This window comes from Sarcophilus harrisii, chromosome 3 (genome assembly GCF_902635505.1).
Source record: "Sarcophilus harrisii chromosome 3, mSarHar1.11, whole genome shotgun sequence".
Taxonomy (NCBI): Eukaryota; Metazoa; Chordata; class Mammalia; order Dasyuromorphia; family Dasyuridae; genus Sarcophilus; species Sarcophilus harrisii.
This window is the reverse complement of record NC_045428.1, coordinates 598,243,687-598,264,829: the sequence shown is the minus strand read 5'-3', so window position 1 is coordinate 598,264,829 and position 21,143 is coordinate 598,243,687. Positions and strand designations below refer to the sequence as shown.

Genomic DNA, 21,143 nt, shown 5'->3' with positions numbered 1-21,143 from the left:
GTCCAATCTGGCCAAATCCTAGAAAAGAGCCAGTTAAAAGAACTAAGCCCGTCGTGCCCAGTCTAGACAGCCACTGCCGCTTATAATCTTAGTGTCTGAGCAGGAGCTTTGGGAGAACCCACGCTGCCTCGAACACGCGATAAATGAGGAAATAAGGGGAGGGGGAGGAAGACTGAAGAGGTTGCCTGGGAATTTTGGGAAACGTAGGTGTAAGCGCATGCGTACTTTCTCGGCCTGGGGGAGGGGTGCGCCTGCGCCTTCGGAGCTGGAAGGGGTCCCGGAGCCCAGAGTTCCTGCTTGTTCCTGCGGTGCCGCCCCCATTCTGGGTGATCAGGTCCGGGGGGAGCAGCCCCTGTAACGGAGGAGGGTAGAAGGGGACGGACAGGGGGCGGAGGACAGCTGTGATAAGCAGGCTCGAGAAGGGAGTGTGAAAGCCCCTCGGGGAGTGGGGGCTCCTTGGCATTGGAAGTGAAACTTGGGAAGGGCTGAAACCGGAGCAGCTGAAGGGCTGTTTGGGGAAGGGGCACTTACTTCGCTTGCAGGGGGAAGGGCGTGGCCACTGTCAAAGAGGTGGGTGGGAGCCTTTTTCGTGAAAATATTTTTATTTCGTTAAATGATTCCCAATGACAAACAATTAAAAAATCGTTTTAAAATTTTGAATTCCAAATTCTCTCCCTCCTTTGCGCCCCTTTCCCCTCCTTGAGAAAGCAAAACAATTTAATGTGGGTTATAAATATGAAATCACACAATACATATTTCCATATTTGCTAAATCGCAAAAGAAAACACAAAATAAAAACGAGGAAATTTTTTTGGGTTTGTGTTAAAGAAAAACTGGGCTTCAAGCTAACTTCAGAGGAGGGATAGTATTTTTCATCATGGGTCTTTGGGAATTGTCTTGGATCGATGCCTTGAACCCGAGCAGCCAAGCCCTTCACAAGTGGTCATTCTCACACATCGCTTTTATGTGGACAGTGTTTTGGGTTTACTCCCTTCAATTTGCGTGAGTTCACATAAATCTTCGCGGGTTTTCCTCAAACCATCCGACTTGTCAATTTTTGTAGTACAATAGTATTTAATCACAATCACATAATCCTAAAAAGTTCATCCATTCCCCTCTTGATGGCCATCCAATTCTTTGCCACCACAAAAAGAGCAGCTTTCAATATTTTTGAACAAATGGGTCTTCCACCTCTGCCCTCAAGCCCCTTTTTTAATCTCCTTAGGTGAAAGACATACTTGTAGTATTGCTGGATTCAAAGATGTACACAGTCTTATAGGCTTTGGGACATAATTTCAAATGATTCTCCAGAATGGTTGGATTAGTTCACAACCTTACCATGCTTTCAAGTTCCAATTTTCCCATGTACTCTTCAGCATTTATCATTTTCTTTTCTGTCACGTTAGCCAGTCTGAGATAATATCTCTCAGTGTTTAAATTTTTATTTCTCTAATAAATAGTGATTTAGGCCAGTTTTTCATGTGACTATTCACAGCTTTGATTTGTTCTGAAAACACATCCCTTGCTCATTTAATTTTTGTCAGATATAGAGTTCTCACCCCCAAAGCTTGGGTCTTTGGGTTTATCAAACACTAGATGACAGTGTTATTTACTACTGTGTATTATTTACCTAGTCTGTGCCACTTTTCTACCACTTTATTTCTTAGCCAGTATCAGATTGTTCTGATGATTACTGCTTTGTAATATAGTTTGAAATCTGGAAATTCTGGGTTGTCATGTTTCACATTTTTTCCCTTGTTCTTTTGATATTCGTGACCTTTTGTTCCTCCACGTGAATTTTGTTACTATTTTTTCTAACTATAAAATAATATTTTGGTAATTTGATGGGCATGGTACTGAATAAGTACATTAACTTAGGTAGGAGTGTCATTATATTAGTTTAGGTCTACCCATGAGCAATTAATATTTCTTCAGTTGTTTAGATCTGACTTCATGTGTGTGAAAAGTGTTTTATAATTGTTTTCATATGATCCCTGGGTTTTTCTGGACAGAAACAATCCCAAGTATTTTTTATTGTCTGAAGTTATTTTAAATGGAATTTCTCTTTCCATCTCTTGCTACTGGACTTTGTAGTATGTAGAAGTGCTGGTGATTTTTAAAGTTTATTTTACATCCTGTAATTGTTTCAAGTAGTTTTTTGAGTTGATTCTTTAGAATTCTCTAAATATTCTATATCCTCTGTACAGAGTGATGATTTTATTTCTTCTTTGTCCAGTTTTCTTTCAATTCCTTATTGCAATAGCTAGCATTTTTAATACAACATTGAATAATACTGGTGATAATAGACACCTTTGCTTCACTCCTAATCTTACTGGGAAGACTTCAAGCTTATCCCTATTATAGTTAATGCTTTTGGTTTTAGATATAGCCTACTTAAAATTTTAAGAAAAGTTCCATTGATTTCTCTGCTTTCTAGTGATTTTAGTAGAAATGCTTAGTGTATGTTGTCAAAGGCCTTGTTATATCAGTCGATATAGTTATATAATTTTTGATTGTTATGATCAATTATGCTAATAATCTTCTTAATATTGAATTACCCCTGCATTCCTGTTTCAGTCTCATCTGGTAATAATGTTGGAAGTGAGATTTATCAAAGGTCAGAGCAAGACAATTCTTTGAGCAAGATGTCCTTTATTAGCAGAGGCATGTAGCTTAGAAACAAAGCCTGGTCTTGGTGGTGATTGCCCTTTATTGTTGAAGAGGACCAAAATGATATTCGAATTAGAATTGAGTTAAGAGTCGAGTTAGAGTGTATCTGATGGCTGATCAGGCCAGCATGACCTCGCAGTGCTCTGTCTCAGGTTGGACGCAGGCAGCCCCTATGAACATTTGGGGTGGACACTCTAACTTTGCGCATTGACCTAATCCAACTCTGTTTTGGTCAGAACACACACAGCCCTTCTCTGAGGAGGGCATGCCAGGCTGGTCGTCCTGTGCCAGTGTCTTTCATGTCAGAGTCAGTTCTAAAGTTCTTCAGAGAGATCTTGAGAGCATCCTTGTGTCTCTTTTTCTGACCCCCTTATGAGTGCTTGCCTTATGTGAGTTCTGCATAATATAACCTTGGTAAGTGTGTTGGCATTTGAACTGTGTGGCTTGCCTAGTGGAGTTGTGCTTGGCAGTATAGTTTGAGACAGGACCTCAGTGTCTGGTACCTTATCCTGCAAGGAAATCTTCAGAATCTTCCTAAGACAATTCAAATAATGCTAGGTTCCATGTGTCAAAGACTGGAGGAAGAGCCCAAAGTACCTTTTAAACCTAGCAGGATCTTCCTTCTAATTGGCAAGACCCTTTATGGTTTGGACATCTTCCCTAACCAATAGAAGGCAACTCTGGTGGATATTTTAATAAGGAGGTAGGTTAATTCTCAGCTTCTCCCATTATTTTATTGTTAGGGGGAAGTAATTACATTGGTTACTAGTATTTTAATTAAATTTTCACATTGATATTCAGTAAGGAAATTGGTATATAGTTTTCTTTCTCCATTTTTGCTCTCCCTGGTTTAAGTATCAAAACTTAGATTTATATCATGAAAGAAGTTTGTTAGAACTCCCTTCTTTGCCTAGTTTTCCAGTTAGTTTATATGGGTGTTGGCATTAATTGTTCCTTAAATATTTGGTAGAATTTATTGGAAATATATGGTAAATGTGGTAAATATCTGGTCCTGAGTTATTTTTTTGTTTTGTTTTAGGGAGCTTATTAATGGCTTGTTCCATTTCCTTTTCTAAAATAAGATGTTTATTTCCTATTCTAAAATAAGATATCTAAAATAAAATATTTAAATATTCTATTTTTTATGTTATCTGTTATCATTTACTTAGATCATCAGTTTTACCGTCATATAATTAGACAAAATAACTCCTAATAATTGCTTTAATTTCATCTTTATTAGTGGTGCATTCATCCTTTTCATTTTTCATTCTAATAATTTGGTTTTTTTTTTCATTTATTAGCAAGTTCTGTATTGTAGGTAAATGTACAGTTCTAGGGCATTATAGCAAAAATGAACAGCAACAGTTGATCCAAGCCTCAATGTGGATGACCTGCCTGCTAAGAATTGTGTTACTTGAAGTAAACTGATAATTTTTTTTTGCCATGAACTGGAAATTAGTTATAGAGCTCTACAAAGGAACTCTTAATGAAGTTTAGCTACCCATAGTATAGTCTGTTGCTATGTAATTTCCCTCCCCAACAACATAAAAAGAAATTGAAGCAATAAGATTGGCAACAGGGAACAAAACTATCACTTTTTTGCAGATATGATGGTTTACTTAAGAGAACCTTAAAGATACAACTAAAAGTTAATTGAAATGATGAACAACTTCAGCAAAGTTTCATTTTACAAAATAAACCCACATAAATCATTACCATTTCTTTATTTCAACAACAAAACAGCAGCAAGAGATAGAAAGAAAAATTCCATTTAAAGTAACTGCAGGAAGTATGAAACACTTGGAAGTCTCCCTGCCACAACACACCGAAGATCATAGAAGGTAAAAGGGATAATATTTATTAAGTTAAATTAAAATATTTTTGCATAATTTCAGCGTTGTGCAGTATAGCCAAAATGAGAATAAGAAAACTGGGGAAATAATTTTTACAACAAATTTTTTCTGATAAAGGCCTCTTTTCTCAAATATATAGTAACTGGCACAAATATATAAATGTAAGAGTCATTCCCCAATTGAGAAATTAAACTGAGATGTTATCACCAAAGATTACAGAATTCTGAGGAATTACTAGCAAGAAAAAAATGTTTTACATGTTACCAGTTTTATTTTGTGTACTGAATTTTATGGGTTATATCATGGTTATTGAGATAGGAAAAGTATATTTTGTTAAAAAAATTTTTTGTTATTTTGTTAAAAATAATTGTATGCAGAAAAATGTATTTTCAGTAATCTCTAGTGAAAGATCTTAATTTTTGGTGGTTGTAGAAACCAATTTTCCCTAAGTTCACTGTGGTGACATTCATGTTTTTTACTTTTATACTGTTTCTAGGAATGTTACCTATGTCATACAGATATATTTCTAAGAATGTTAGCCTGTGAAAGTTGAGGATTGATCCCAAAAGATACTCTGCTGCTGGAAGCCCTTCCTATTTGGCCTATACTACCCTTCTGATCTCTTGGTGAGTGTCTTACAGGGATAACAGGATCATGGTTCCCTGCTAGGCTTGGCTCTGGGCTGATTTCCAATCCCTGCTTCTTTTTCAGCTTCCCCTCTCATCCCAAATGTCCTGAAGGGCCATCTCTAACCATGGGTCTCAACCTTCACACCTCACCCAGAATCTCGTGGAGGGAAGAATTCTGATTCAGGAGTCATTGAAACCGACTGACATCTGCCCATTTGGAATATGAATACCCTTCCTGACTCTTGGGGCTCTATAGAGTAATGGGACAGAAGAAGGAATAAGAGGGTGGACAGTAGTCTTCAATTCAGACCATCTTGGTTTCCAAGCCTAACTCCACCTGCTGCTTTCCTCTTTTGGGTAGAGCTTCTCCCTGGAAGGCTGTGCCAGGGACTGGGTGACTCCCCAGGAACCTCACCCAGGCAGTGACGGGCAGACGTCTCCCGCTCTGGGATCCTTCTCCTTCCCTTGCTCCACCTGAGGAGGGCATGGCTCCTGGACCCCAAAGATTCTCATGGCAGGTGAGCGCAGTGGCTTGACCAATCAGTGACTGTGGGTATTTTCATAAATGTAGAACATTGTCTATGAAACTGCTAGTTTCTTTTACCTAACTATTGTTCCTTTAATAAAAATACACACAAAATAGTAGATGTTATTAACAACACTGCTATGCTCTGTTTTGTTTTTTCATTAGCTCTTTTTCATCTCTAACAATCAATGATTGTGTCTCCAAATTTGTTACTCGCCTATTTTTTATATCTAAGTTCTCCCTCATTACAGCTGTCAAAAACACTTCATTCATTAATCTTTATTACACATAGCTCATTTCTTTGCTCTTTTTTCATTCCCAGTTCTGGTGTAACCTCCTCCCCCCCACTACACTTTCCCTTTCCGCTTGTTTGTTTTTTCATAACTCTCCCTTGTAACAACTACAGATCAAGGAAAAGCACATACCACATGGCTCTTGCCTGGAAAGTGCAGACCCCCAGCATTGTCCCCAGCCGTTTTCCTTTGCAATGTTGTTGTCAGAGCAAAAATGATCCCTCCTGCTCATTTACTCCGCCTCAGTTCACACACATGTTCCCAGGTCTCTCTGAATCCCTCCCATTTGCCATTTAGGATAAGTCAGTCAGTAAACATTTAGTGCTGGGCATTGCTCAAACCTTGTGTGGATACAAAGGAAGCAAAAATCCTGCCTTCAAGGAGCTTACAGTCTGATGTGGGAGACCACATGTAAGCAGCTGTGTCCATAAAAGCTATTGATTGTGTAAGTGGGAGGGGAGGATCCGCCAGTTTCAGGGACCTGGTCCAGTGATTAAAAAGGTTTGGGAGACATAGTGTCTGAGTAGTTTAATCATTTTATTAATAAGGCCAGCATGTTTTTGGATAAAAGCTTGGTCATTTGGCCATCTCCCTTAAACCAAAGACAGTCATGGCACTGCGTTTAGTACGGTGGCTATAAAAAGAAGCAGACCAAAGGTTCTGTCCTTGAGGTGCTCACAGTTCTGGGGGAGATAAGAAGCAGACACACATGCAGAGGCAGCCAACATCAGGATAAATAGGATGTAATTAGAAGAAGGAAGGCACCAGAATTAAGAAGGGTTGGGAAAAGACTCCTCTAGAAGGTAGGACTGTTCTGTTCCTCCTTGTTCTTGAAGAGGACCTCTGATCTCAGTAGAGTGTTATCTTGATTTACAAGTGAATTGGATCTAAATGAGGCCCAGTCATCAGCCTCACACTCTCCTGCAGAAGCTTCTGAGTCCAGGCCTGGCCCCAGATGCAGTGGGAGACCTTGGTCTTGTTAAGCTAAGGTCTTTTCCAGCTCTCAGTTTGTCTGAGGCAATGCTCATTCTGTGGAGGCAGAAGGGAGGGGTGGAAATTCCTGTATTTAGGATCGCCAGAGAGAATGTGTGGCTCCTTCTTTATGGAACATTATGGAGATCAGGACACGGAAACTATATAAAAGCAGGCAATTTCTAGGTCCCCATAATATGCAACTCTGAATACAAGAAGATTTTGTATTTGATCCTGGAGATGATAGGGAGCCATTGGAGCTTCTAGAGTAGGGGAATAACATGGCTGGACTTGTAGTGTAGCAAAAGCACTTCATTGGCTAGATAGAGGAGGCAATGGAATAGGGGCCATCCCCCTAGCAAGCTATTGTGATACTCCAAGGAATAGATGGTGAGGGTCTGTGCCAGGGTTGGTGCAACATCAGAGAAGAGAAGCTATTTTATTGGGACAATGTTATAAAAGTGAAATGAATAGGTATTAGCCCTATACTGGATAAAGGACAAGGAAAGAGAGGAGTCAAATTTAACTCCTGAATTAGGAGCTCCAATGACTGGGAGGTTTCTGCTGCCCTTAACAGTAATGGGGGGTGGGGGGTGGGGAGAGTGAATCTTAATGGGACAGGGTAATAAATACATTTTGGATATGTTGAATTTAAAATATCCACTGATATGTCTGAAAGGAAGTTGAGATCAGAGATGACTCACATTATTATTGTTTTTTAAATCACATCAATTTTTAAATCAAAATAAGAGGTAAGATGTTCAGATGAGAGTGTTTGGGTGTCAGTAGTTAATACATATTAAGTGTTTATGATACATCAGGCATATCATAAGGACTAATTCAGATCACCAAAAACAAAGACAGTCTCTAACCTCACAGAGCTTACACTCCCATGGAGGGGGGAAGCCAACATACAAAAAGAAGCCCATGGGGTCAGGGACAACCCAGCAAACACTGAGGCACAGTGGGAAAGTCAGAAGCCCCAGAGTGGAGCAGCCAGGTGGGAGGTGAAGTATCTGAGGTCAGCCCTGTCCTCCAGTGGAAGTCTGGAGTTCGTGGCCCTATCCTCCAAGAGAAGCTACAGGTAGTGATGAGGTGGAGTGCTAAAGCTGCAGGGATGTCCCCACAAGGAGCCTCCTGGGGAATGGTGGAGATGGCTTTCAGACAAGTCCAGAGTTAGCATGGTGAGATCCTCATCAGGTGAGAATTGAGCTCTCCCTCGAAAGGAAGTTTGCTGCTCGTGACCTCACCCCATGGTGGTGAAGGATGCACATGGAAGGTTTGAGAAGGAAGCTACAGATTCAATTAGACAGGAAGCATCTGTGCTCCAGTTTTCTCCTGTAAATTAATGAGAGTTGGACTAGAAGAATTCCGAATCTCTTTCAGCTCTAAGTTGTGAATTTTGATGGTTAGGAGTTCCTGACATTCAAGGATGTGGCTGTGGATTTCACCCAGGAGGAGTGGAGCCTCTTGGACCGTTTTCAGAAAGAGCTCTACAAGGAAGTCATGCTGGAAAACTTCCAGAACCTGCTTTTCCTGGGTAAGTACACCTCCCCGAGGAATTCTGAATTGACTGTCACAGAAGTAGTGTGCGGGGTTTGGATATTTGCCCTTTATTAGCAAGTAAAAGGGGTGGTCTCTAGACTGGATTCTCCTGCTGCTTGGTTTTCTTGACAAAAGGTTTTTGTGTTTTGTGATAGGAAGTTGGGATTTTCTTTTCTTACTCCTAAAGCTGTCTCTTTCCTATTTCAAGTAACTTCAAGTTGCAAAACAAACAGGGGTGATGGAGCCTGCTACTTGGAAATAATCTCAGAGATTATGCAGCCTAGGCCCTGCCTGGAAAATGGATTTTGTCTGCAGGCTCTCTGCAAACTGCTCATGCACCTTTTCCTTAAAGAAGGGCAGTGAAGGGATCAACAAGATCACTCCTCCCTTGGGATGGGTTGAGTCTTAAAACCTGGCTGTTCTTATTAACAAACATAAATCCCTAGTCCTAGTTGGCTTTGTATATCTTGGTTCTTCCTTCATTCTTCCTCCTAATTCCAGCACAGATAGTACAAAAGGAAGGGAACAAGCATTTTATATAGACCTATTATACACCTGGTGCTGCACTAGGTGTTGATCCTTATAGTGCTGTCATTTGGCTGACGAACCTAAGGAAACAAATTCAGTGACCTGTCCAGGGATACGTGGCTCCTACGTGCCTAAGGCTCAGTTGGAGCTGAGTCTCCCTGACCTCCTGCCTGGCTCTCCCACCACTGAACTTGTAATGGGCTCCAGGTTCTAGATGATGGAAGCCATAGGATGTGACTGTGTTTCTATGAAGGAGGCAAAAACAGAATTTTCTTATTCCCATTTAGCTCTATGATTGCGCCCATCCCTCCCTCCCCGCCCCCAACCTCAAGACCCCAACAATAAACATACAATAATACAACATATACATACATATATATATACATACATACAACAATAAAGTCATCCTTGAGAAGCCCTGGAACCCTTCTGGGGTCCTTGCTTGCATTTTCCCTTTCCCTAAAGAGAGCTGAAGTGTGCATTTCTCTCCCTCATTACTCCTTCCTTATTCCTCATCCCAAGGAACTCCAGTTCTCAGAGAAGATTTGGTCTCCCACTTTGAGGAAAGGGAAGCATCGTGGATCCTGGATCAATTAGACCTGAGATACCTCTGTCCAGGTGAGTGAGACGAGAGCAGGTATATGAGGGCTGTTACCACAAGAAGCATCGTGTGGTAGGGAAGAGAATGCTAGGCTTGGGGGCAAGAAGACCTGACGGGATTTTTTTTTAGATGCTTTTTAGCAGTAAGATCCTAGGAGTAACCAGCCTCTGAGCATCAGTCTTTCCCATCCATGAAATTAGAAGTTTGGACACCATGGCCTTTAATTTCCCTTCTAGCAATAAATCTGTGATCCTACAAAAAGTCATTGTTTAGAATATTGGGGCATGGAAATCTGAAAGCATCCAAAAAGGGCTGAGGATGTCCTGTAGTAGCTCTTTCCTACACCTTTTAAGGACCATACAAGTGAAGGGGCAGGTCAGTTCTTCAAGAGCCTCCACAGCTGTGGATCAAAGCATCTGAAGTTGCAAGGCAGCCTTCACAGCACATGTTCCTTGTGGACTGGGAATGAAATAAATTGGAGGCAGAGGGAAGAGGAGAGAGGTCAGACAACACAATGGCCTTTCATTCTCCTTGTATCATCATCGTCCTATCACAGGAAAAGATCCATTCTATGGGTCTGAGTTAGACCTCCAGCAGCCACTGGCAGGGGGCTCCTGTATCACAACATACACCATCAAGTCCATCAGTATTTATTCAGAGTGTGCCACACACCTATATTAGGTATAATAGATACCTGTATCTTGGTCAAAGGGAGTTCAAAAACCAGTAGGGAAGACAGCATGTAGAGTCCTGCTATATGCAGAATGAATTACAGTTAATTAAGAGAGGAAAGACATGGAGTAAGAAGGACTGGAAAAGACTTATTGTAGAAGATGGGCTTTTAGATAGGACTTTTAGTCATGGAGGCAGCTGGGGAAAAATTTGGAGTCAAGAGTTAGAGGATCCTGTTTAAGTAACAGAAAAGAGACTTGTTCTGTTGGAACATGTGGAACAGGAGCAAGGTGAAAGAAGACTGAAAAAGAAGAGAAGGGGAAGATGATGAATTTTTTAGAAAAATAGTAAGACTTCTTATCTATAAGAGTTCAGTATAAATTTATTTTACAGATTTTGTTGAATATGAATAGTATTTTTTCATCATATAAGTTATAATCAGGAAGTTGTTAAACATAATTTAATATGTGAAATTCTTTTTACACTTGGACTTTTTTTTTTTAAACAAAAATTTGCTCCACTTAGTTCAACAGCTGCCAAAGTCAGTCTTCAATGTGGTTCTGCTTTCAGTATTTAGTAATAAGAAAAACAACAGTAAAAATTATAATAATAAGTGACATTATGTAGTTTCTATGATATGCGAGACATTGCATTAAGTGCTTAATAGACATAATTTCATCTGATCCTCAAAATGCCATGATGTAGACAATGTTATCCCCACTTTATAACTGAGTAAACAGAAATAAAAAGAAGATAAGGGACTTGCCCAGAGTCACAGGGTCAATAAGTATCTGAGGAGGGATTTGAACTCAGGTCTCTTCTTTACTGCTCTGCCCAGTTCTCCATTCTATTTGAATTTTGATTTGTAACCAGGTTAGTGAAAATGCTCTCTCATGCATGGGGTAAGTGGAAAATAGGAGAATTTCCTGGAACTTCATTTGCTTATCTTGCTTTGCTTTTTAAAAATGATGCATTTATATAAAAGTGTTTGTAACTTTCTTTTATCTGTCTTTGGCACATTGTCTACACTCTTACAGAAATTCTGCCAAATGGCGGTCCTGTTGTTAACCATATCCTTTGAAAGTCTTTGTAATAGAAGAAGATACATTCAGATTTCAAAAATAGTTTTAACTATGAGGGGCAATTTTTTGGTAGAACTTTTGTTATGGTCCCTGATAGTTGCAAGATATTTTGTAAAATCCATGTCTAGTAAGCATGTTTTTCAGAGAATCTGCCATCTTCACTGCAAAAATACAAATACCCATACCATTCTGATCAATGATTATAGCATGGATTTCATGAAATTCTAAGGTAACGTTGGAATGAGAGGACTACTTTGGTGCCCTATGATACAGATACCAAATGAGGGTATTGCATACATGTGACCATCCAATGGGTACTTATTTGTGCTTGAATGTCAAACCCTTCTGGCAGTTTAGAAATGATGAGAAGCTGAGGAGCAGTGTCTGTTTTACATATATCAAAGTTTGATATAATCACTTTGTGAACATCCAAACCATTGTATGCTTGAATATGACTATTTGAAATCACAGCATAAAGAAATCTTTTATGTTTCAAACATGCTTATTGTTGCAGAGGAGAAACATGTTTGCAACAAAATCAGGTTATTATTTACAGCTTAAGATACCACTAAAGAATTTTTGGCTTGGCTCCCTTAGATACAACCATGAATCTTCAGTGTGTTCATGAACTACTAATAGATTAAAAAGGATCACCAGGGACATTACATTATGCTCAAAGATATAGTAGGTAATAGAAATTTTTAATGTGTGCAGCATATGGAATAATTATGGATCTGAATAGAATGTAAGAAAAGTTGAATATAACATAAAATTGAATATTTACATAATATAATAGTTAAATTAATATGACAAGAAAAAAGTGTAAATCTCTTTTCTTAGTTTAATAAAAAATTTACCTAGGATGACAAAGGGATAATGAATCAAACCTGATCAATATAGAAGAGCAGAAAATTTTTATGAGTACTACAGAATGAAAAGAATAATCAGAAAAAGGCATTTCAGTGAAGGACTGCAAGCCAAACGGAGTATGGCCATCTGGTGCTAGGAGTTGAACACAATCAGTCCTAGAGTCTTTGTTTTTCCTGCTGAGATGTTGGTCATATCACTTGGCTATTCTGAGCTAATGATTTGAATTATAAAGTGTAATGAGAATCCCCATCCTGCCCATGTCACGGTTTGTAGAGAGGATACTATGTTGTTTGTGAAGTTCCTTGTAAATTAAATCATCCTGGCATTTTCAATTGATAGATTTTGTTTGAAAACTCTTCTTTTTGATTGGGAGAATAGAATATGTCAATGTATTTACTTCCAATGGACAGAAGATATATTTATATGCATGTATATCTACAAATATGTTTTTTTTTCCTCCTTTAGATGCTGAGACAAGATCTGAAGTGAATGAGACTCCTGCAGAGTTAAGCATTTCTGTGGAAAAATTTCACCAGCAAAGGTTGATGACTGATGGGCCCTGTGACTTTAATTTGAGAGAAATCTGTGATTTGGATATCAAGATAGAGAAAGACCTAAATAATCACTATGAATTTGATAAAGATAGAAAAGGTTTCAGACAATATTCAGCCTTAATTCAGTGTAAGAAAATGACCTCAGGAAATGAAGGTTTTCAATTCAGTGAAGAAAGGGAATGCTTTCCTGAAAAGGTTGGACTTATGCAAGCTTCTGAGAAGCTTTCTGAAATGCAAATGTATCAAGATAACCAAAGGGAAATGGCCTTCAGTTTGACTAAAGACCTTATTAGACCTCAGAAAAATTATACGGGGAAAATGGTTTATATATTTAATGAAGATAGGAAGACCTTTAGCCAGAACTCAAAGGTCATTGGCCAACATAAGATTCACACTGCAGGGAAACCTTATGAATGTAATCAGTGTGGAAAGGCTTTCACAAATAGGTCAAGTCTTGCTATACATGAGAGAATCCACACTGGAGAAAAACCTTATGATTGTACTCAATGTGGAAAGACTTTCCGAACGAGATCCAGTCTTAATGAACATCAGAGAATCCACACTGGAGAAAAACCTTATAAATGTAATCAATGTGGAAAGTCTTTCAGACAGAGCTCCAGTCTTTATCTTCATCAAAGAATTCACACGGGAGAAAAAACTTATGAATGTATGCAATGTGGAAAAACTTTCACAAAAAGGTCCACTCTTGCTAACCATCTGAGAATCCACACTGGAGAGAAACCTTATGATTGTACTCAATGTGGAAAGACTTTCAGAACGAGATCCAGTCTTAGTGAACATCAGAGAATCCACACTGGAGAAAAACCTTACAGATGTAATCAATGTGGAAAGACTTTCAGACAGAGCTCCAGTCTTTATCTCCATCAAAGAATCCATACTGGAGAGAAAACTTATGAATGTAATCGGTGTGGAAAGACTTTCACAAAAAGATCCACTCTTCACATACATCAGAGAATCCATTCTGGGGAGAAAATTTATGATTGTGATCAGTGTGGAAAGGCTTTCCCAGATAGGGCCAATCTGACTAACCACGTAAGAATCCACACTGGAGAGAGACCTTATCAATGTAATTATTGTGGAAAGGCTTTTACACAGAACTCTAATCTTGCTAACCATCTCAGAATTCACACTGGAGAGAAACCCTACGAATGCAATCAATGTGGAAAGGCTTTTACACAGAACTCTAGTCTCGCTGTGCATCAGAGAATCCACACTGGAGAGAAACCCTATGAATGTAATCAGTGTGGCAAGACTTTTAGACAGAACTCCAGTCTTGTTGTACATCAGAGAAGCCACACTGGAGAGAAACCTTTTGAATGTAATCAGTGTGGAAAGACTTTCAGACAGAGGGCTTCACTTACTCAACATCAGAGAATTCACACTGGAGAGAAATAATAGGAATATAATCACTATAGGAAGGCTTTCAAACATCTCTAGTTTTCCTCTTCATTGGGGAATCCAAACTGGAGAGAAACCTTTTGAATGTAATTAGTATGGCAAAGCCTTCAAGTAACAGTCATCCCTGATTTTCATTAGAAAATTCCTTTAAGATAGAAATTTTATCACCATAATGAATGAGGAAAGATATTCAAATAGATTATAGAGCTTGTTCAGCATCAGAAAATTAATTCTGGAAGAATGCTCTATATGGACTAAATGGAGATAAGCTTTAATTCAAAGAGCATCTCTTAATTTATATCAGAAGATTCATTTTTGGAGAGAAATATTACAAATTTGTTCAATGGGAACATGATTTTGTTTGATAGAAAGATCACTAGATATTTGAATATTCATGCTGGAAGGAAGATTTGTAAAAGCAATACCTTTTGTCAATATCAAGGCCTATACATAGAGTTCATGTTTGATTACAAATTGGAGAAATTCTGGAAATAAAATGGATCTGAGTAGTGAGACGAAGCCTCTTGCTGTGATACAGACTTTTTTGACACCCCCCATATTTCATATTGTTCATAAATCCCTAATAATTATTTTTTGAAAGCTGTCTACTGATCAATAACATTCCATAGCATTTGATCTTCATTTATTTTTTTCAAATTTGTAAAATTTTCTATACTTCAGATTATCTACTCTTTAAACAAAATTTATATTTGGATTAAAAATTCAAGCCATGGTTGTGAATGGTACCTAAATATGTTTTCTTCTGTTCTTGTTTTTTCATTCCATCAGTAAAAATTCTACTTCTTCCATCCAACTCAAATGAGCAAGAAAGAAAAACAAACCCCCTACTAGAGATATGTCCAAGTCCATGGCTCTTCACTGTTTTAATTTGTTCTTTTGGGACCCTTGCAGTATTTTTTCTTTGACCTTAAAGTCCTGGATGTGTGATGATCCCATAAGTTTTCATTGTGGAGTTTTTTTTGTTTGTTTTTTTTTTTCCCCAAGGTGATAAGTAAATTCTTTTTCTACTTTGACTTCAGGTCTTAAAGAGACTTGGGCTGCCATTTAAAAAAAAATACAATACCTGGGCTCTAATTTCGATGGCTTTAAGATATAATAGCTAAGATTCATATAAATCTTATATAAGTAGCACTTTGTCTCTAGTACTCTGCTAAGTGCTTTATAGTTATCTCATTTGATCCAACAACCATCCTATAGCAAGATTTTTCAGAGTCCTTTTAGCTAATCATGCTATGGCATGAATAAGGCAACTCGGGATACAAGAAGACAAGTACACCGAAGTTTACTTAAAATTGTGACATATACAATCAGTAGGTAATAGACATGTAAGGCAAATACATATGTGTATATATTTTATATGTGTGTATTGTATATACATGTATGTATGCATATATAGTTCATGACCTTTCATGACCTCTTTTGGGATTTTCTTGGTAAAGATATTGGAATGGTTTGCTGTTCTCATTTGACACTTGAGGAAACCAAGGCAGACAAGATTTGATGACTTGCCCAAGGTCATATAACTGAAAGTGTCTGAGGCCAGATTTGAACTCCGGAATGAGGAGTCTCTCAACTTCAGCCCTGAAACTCTATGAACTATGCTATGTAGCTGACCACATAATTGTATCATTGGAAAAGTACCTCCTCTTTTGATAAGAGATTTTTGCTTGAAAATGAACACTGGTAATTACTATTTGGGAAAAGTACTTCAGATTTTATAAACATCTGAAGTTCTTTGGAAGTTTGGCGGGTTTTCACTCCCCTGGATGTGCAGCTTGATGATGTCATAAAATCTTATCAATCTTTAATGAAAAATTACTGAAAGAGTGATAAGTTCTAAAATAAGTTTAATGAGAAGCTAGAACTTCATAGCTGAAGTAAAAGGAACTTGCAAGTTTCTTTTTAAAAGGTGATTTTGATTTGTGGTTATTGTATATGAAAATTATGGAAATATACCTGGAATGGTATGTATTGAAGTTATATCTTTAATCCAACTTTCCATCAGCAGATCCCAAATTTAATTAACATACAGATACTTTTAGATAGGAATATTTGTCAAGTCTCAGGGCTCATAATAGCCAATTTTGGGTGTGTGTGTGAGTGAATTGTAATGTATTCAATGTATGTATGAAACTTCAGAAAGTTATTTTAAAATTTTTTTTTAAAGAATTGATTTCTGTTCCAGGATAGATTTAAACTAGAAAGGATGAATAAGATCTTGTATGTATTTATTGCTAATTGTTATTGTGAGAACATGAGGAAAAGCATTTGTTGGAATACTAATTTGATACTGTTTTGAGATTTGATTTTCTGAATTGTTATAAAGCTGATAATCTACCATTCAAGGGAATTGTATGTGCTGCTTGCTCCAAGGGAGTGTAAGAACTGCCATGGATAGGTTTCTGTGCCTAGGAAAACTGTAGATATGATGATAGAGAGATAAATTAATTTTAATGTTGTGTTATTTGATTATTAGTATTAATATGTAAAGTTTCATTTTCTGTCAAAACCCCCACTTTTCAGTTTAGCTCAAAAAGCCAACCAGAATGCCTAAGGAATGTGATCACATTAAATCCTGTCTGGGCCTCTGTTAACCTCTGAGCACAGAAGCCATCCTGAGCACGTAATAGGTACTTAAGGAAAATTTATTGAGTGACTAGTGTATAGCTTCTCTGACTTAAGATGCCATGGTGATCATTTATGACTCCAAAGAATGTAATAGAAGGATCTGAGAGAGACAGTCAATTCCAGTTGGATACAATTCTATCAGAATTTTGGAGAACCTGATCTTAACATAAAGTTGAAACCTGGAAAGTAAGACTAGAAGAATTAATTTTAAAAATGGGTATGAGGCTATTAAAATGATTAGGATGCTAAAAATTAAAACTTGGAAGGGAAAAATAAGAGACAACTAAAAGTCAGGCTTCAATACAAAGCAGAGATTAGATTTACTAAAATTTCTAGAAATGAAGCACTATATCATCTCATCTCATCATTTGCTGTCCCTTTCTCTTTACCTTCAATATTTCCCAACACCAGGGTCTTTTCCTTTGAGTCATATCTTTACATTGTGCAACCAAAATATTTTAGCATCAGCTTCAGTATTTCTATTAATTTAGAATAAAACAAATAAAAATTAATTACTTCGAGACAAAAAAATGCTGGAACAAAGACTAATGTTTGAATAAATAGAAGAAAATGTGAGATATATCAGTATTGATCTAAAAATATTTCAAGGAGAGATTATTTAAGAGCGATTGAACTAAATGAAAGCCATGAACGTGGATATGATATTTCATTTATCAAAACCTTAAAATAAAAAGTCCTAAAACATCATGAATATAATCCAGAACTTCCAAATCAAAGGGAAAGAAAGAGTTCAATTACTAAGGAAACTGTGAAGTTACATAACAGTTAGCAACTACAATTACAAAGAACATGGAGAGAATAGAATAAATTATTCTAAGATTTATTCTAAGTCTAAGGATTTTGAGTATCAATATTATTACTCAGTAAAATTTAACTTACTGGGAAAATAAAAGACTGATTTTCAATATTTCCTGATGAAAAGTCATATATGAGGACAAAGACTGCAATACAAATGGAAATAAAAAGGGGGGGGGGAAAGATAAACGCAAGGAAGTAAATGGAAGGGACATTTTATGGTTGAATTGTTTATGTACTGATGGGTTAGTATATACTAATATGTGCTAATTAGTATATTATTAATAATTATTAATAGTATACTATTATATACTAATATATTATGTACTAATTAGTATTATATACTAATACATGTCCTGTTAAGATGATAGTATAGAGTAAAATTATATAGGAAGCTAGGAATGAATGATAGTGTGTTTTGATGAAGTTAAAAGAAGAAAAGAATGGCAGGTAGGAACAGACATAGTAGGGGGAAAGGGAGAAATGGTAAGGGGAACTTATTAACTTGCATTATCAGGATTAATAAGAATAATTATAAAAACAAGGAACAACTGGTGAAAGGTGTTCTTACTTGAAACTTAATTTCATCTGATCTGGACAAATGAGAGTAGAACCCCCTCTCTCTTTTACACACCACCCCTATCACTTAAAAGAATAGGTACAAAAATACTCTTGTTTTTCCTTTTCTTCTCATTGTAGGACAGAATCTACTGCATTGGGAGGGCAATTCAGTATAAGAAAGCCTTACTATGAACAAGATCTGTAAGCCTGAGGGACACTCTTCTATGACCATTAATTATTTAGTTAGAGAACAGTATGTTTTCATGTTATTCCTCAATAAAATTTAGGCTATCAAAAGTAGTATTGTAGGGTGGGCAGAAGCCAGTTTGTTAAATAGAAGGTAGAGAAAGCAGGTCTCAAGTTGGATGCCAGGTACAACTCTGAAAGCAATTTTGTGCCTATTAATGTTCTCTCAATTTAACCTCTAAGGATTTTTAATTTCCTGGTCTTCTCCTTTTCTTGTGGGTTCTGTACAAATTCTCCTATATATAGTTCATAATCCCTATTTTATTGTAGGGCTATCTATCTCATTAGGAATTGAGATTAATTCCTTTTATTTTTATGCTCAATGTATATTAACAAAAAATCTTAGAGAAAAATTCATTCATTACATGATCAAGGAAGTAATTTGCTGCCTTGCTAGTTCAGTGATACCTAACAATTTTTAATGTTGTTATTTTTGAGAACAATTCTGAAGACAATAGAATTTTTTATAGGATCTAACGAACCTGAATTTTTGTAGAACCTAATTAAATTTGAATCCATCAGACTTATAATACATCACATCTCAGATTGTTATCTGGAGGGAAGCATTCTAACAAGTAGAACTCTTCAGAAGTGTCATGGCTTGTCTAAAAACCCTTAATTGCAGTGACTACAACCACAAACCCTGGGTATAGTTTGAGAAATCTATGGAGGAAGGTGTAGGGAGACAAGTTTCACCTGGCAAATAGTCACGGACCACTGTTTGTTCCTAGCAATAATGGGGGGGGGATACCAGAGAAAACAAGATTATAGCAGTGTTGATGAATGGGAAGCAACAAAATTTATAATTGGGATTTTGAGAATATTGTAAAATAGGACAATGGAAGACATAGTTTAGATCAGGGCTTCTTAAACTTTTTTTATTTGTGACCCCTTTTTGCCTGAGAAATTTTTATGTGACCTAGGCGCATAAATTTATGAAATATTTATACAAATCAAACATTTACTGATAACAGATCATATTTTCATGATCCCTATATTCAGTTATACAGCCCTATATGGGATTGTAACACAATTTAAGAAACTTTGATCTAGATTTATACCTATTCTGGGCACAGATATTTTCATTTGATAATGAAATAAAAGGGAACTCTGAAACATAATTTCTGGATAATTAGTAGCCAATTTATTAATTGGGCTAGAAGAGAATCAATAAATTAAGTTCAGTGGTTCCCTTAGAAACCAAAGACTCATCATGGAGGTCACTTGAAATATTTTTGGAAAAGAAATTGTCCCTGACAGATGAATAAATCAATTCATCATCATCATCAGTATATTAAAGATAAAGAATTCTTTATCTTACACTCCTTTCAATGAGAATGTTTAATTCCACCTCTTTCCCCCAGTGCTATTTTGACATTTTTTGACAATATCTCTGGAGCCCTGCATTATACTTCTTTTAGAGAGATATCAGACACATGTAAATTTCCAGATTTAGGATCAGATTCAAAAGTTCGTTTCTTACCTGTGAATTTGCCAAACAGTTCTTTCATCCTAATGGGGGGATATTTTCCCAGCACTGATAGAACAGCCTCTGTCCTTGGATATAGTATTTGACTCACGCCTAACAAAGCACACAAAATCTTTTATTTTATGTGCTTAGTGCAGACTCTACCCAATATAGGAAGCAAGATCTTTTTTTTGCTGAAGCAATTGGCGTTAAGTGACTTGCCCAGCGTCACACAGCCAGGAAGTGTTAGGTGTCTGTGGCCAGATTTGAACTCAGGTCCTCCTGACTTCAGGGCTGGTGCTCTATCCATTGAATCATCTATCTGCCCCTTATTCACTCTTTAGTGAACATAACTGAACCCTTCACCTCCTATCCATCTTATTCCTCACTAATCTGAGCTGGACTTTCTACTTAACTTCCCCCAAAGCTCCCTAGCATTCTGGGGAGAGAAAACAGAAAAGATTGGCTTGTTGAATTAAGGCATTTCGTTCACTTCAATCCATTTCACAGCATCCTCCAAATCTTGGGAAAGCCCAACCCCAATCAGCTCTTGGAATATGAATTTCAATAAATCTCTTTAGACTGAATCAAACCTGATTGGAAAAAAAAAATCTGAGTCCTAGTCAGGATAACATACTCATGATAAAACAATGCTCCTTAGAGGAGGAGATTGGGGAATATCTGTGCTATCCTATAATCAGGGATTCTGCAATAAAATTCAGAACTCTTAAACTCCAAAAGATGATGGACCTTTTATATATTGTGCTAATTATTCAAGGCCCATCATCCCTGGCTCTGGGTCTAGTTCTCACCTGCAGCAGTGGTTTTGTGGCTTTGTTCCTTAGACTTTCCATGATTTCTCAGGGGTTTTGTTATACTGGGATTTGTTGTTCAGTTGTTCATCCCATAGAACTCTTTGTGATGCCTTTTGAGTATTCCTGGCAAAGACACTGGAGTGGTTGTCATTTCCTTCCCCAGATCATTTTATAGAGAAGGAAACTGAGGCAAACTGGGTTAAGTGACTTGCCCAGAATTCCAAAGCTAGTGTCTAAGTTCAGATTTGAACTCAGGAGGATGAGTCCTCCTGACTTCAGATCCAGTAGATAAAGTATTCAGCCACTTGCTGAATAGTCTCTTAGTGGCTTCCATTTGTTGTGTCATCTTCCCTTTATGTCTTGCCCATCTTTTC

At 37.4% G+C, this 21,143-nt stretch overlaps 1 protein-coding gene across 2 annotated transcripts; it reads left to right on the top strand.

The window, feature by feature from the left end:
* The first annotated feature begins 11 nt into the window (after window positions 1–11).
* Window positions 12–15,614, top strand: LOC105749951 (zinc finger protein 883). Of its 2 annotated transcripts, none has more exons than XM_023500087.2 (7): window positions 12–203; window positions 4,414–4,511; window positions 5,020–5,149; window positions 5,235–5,670; window positions 8,357–8,483; window positions 9,539–9,634; window positions 12,707–15,614. In XM_023500087.2, exons 4-7 carry the CDS (start codon window positions 5,638–5,640, stop codon window positions 14,209–14,211), a joined length of 1,761 nt encoding a protein of 586 aa, XP_023355855.1. In that variant the 5' UTR covers window positions 12–203; window positions 4,414–4,511; window positions 5,020–5,149; window positions 5,235–5,637; the 3' UTR covers window positions 14,212–15,614. The 2 variants fall into 2 exon arrangements, with proteins under 2 accessions (XP_023355855.1, XP_023355857.1); XM_023500089.2 differs by lacking the exon at window positions 12–203 and adding an exon at window positions 212–334.
* The last annotated feature ends 5,529 nt before the right edge of the window (window positions 15,615–21,143 follow it).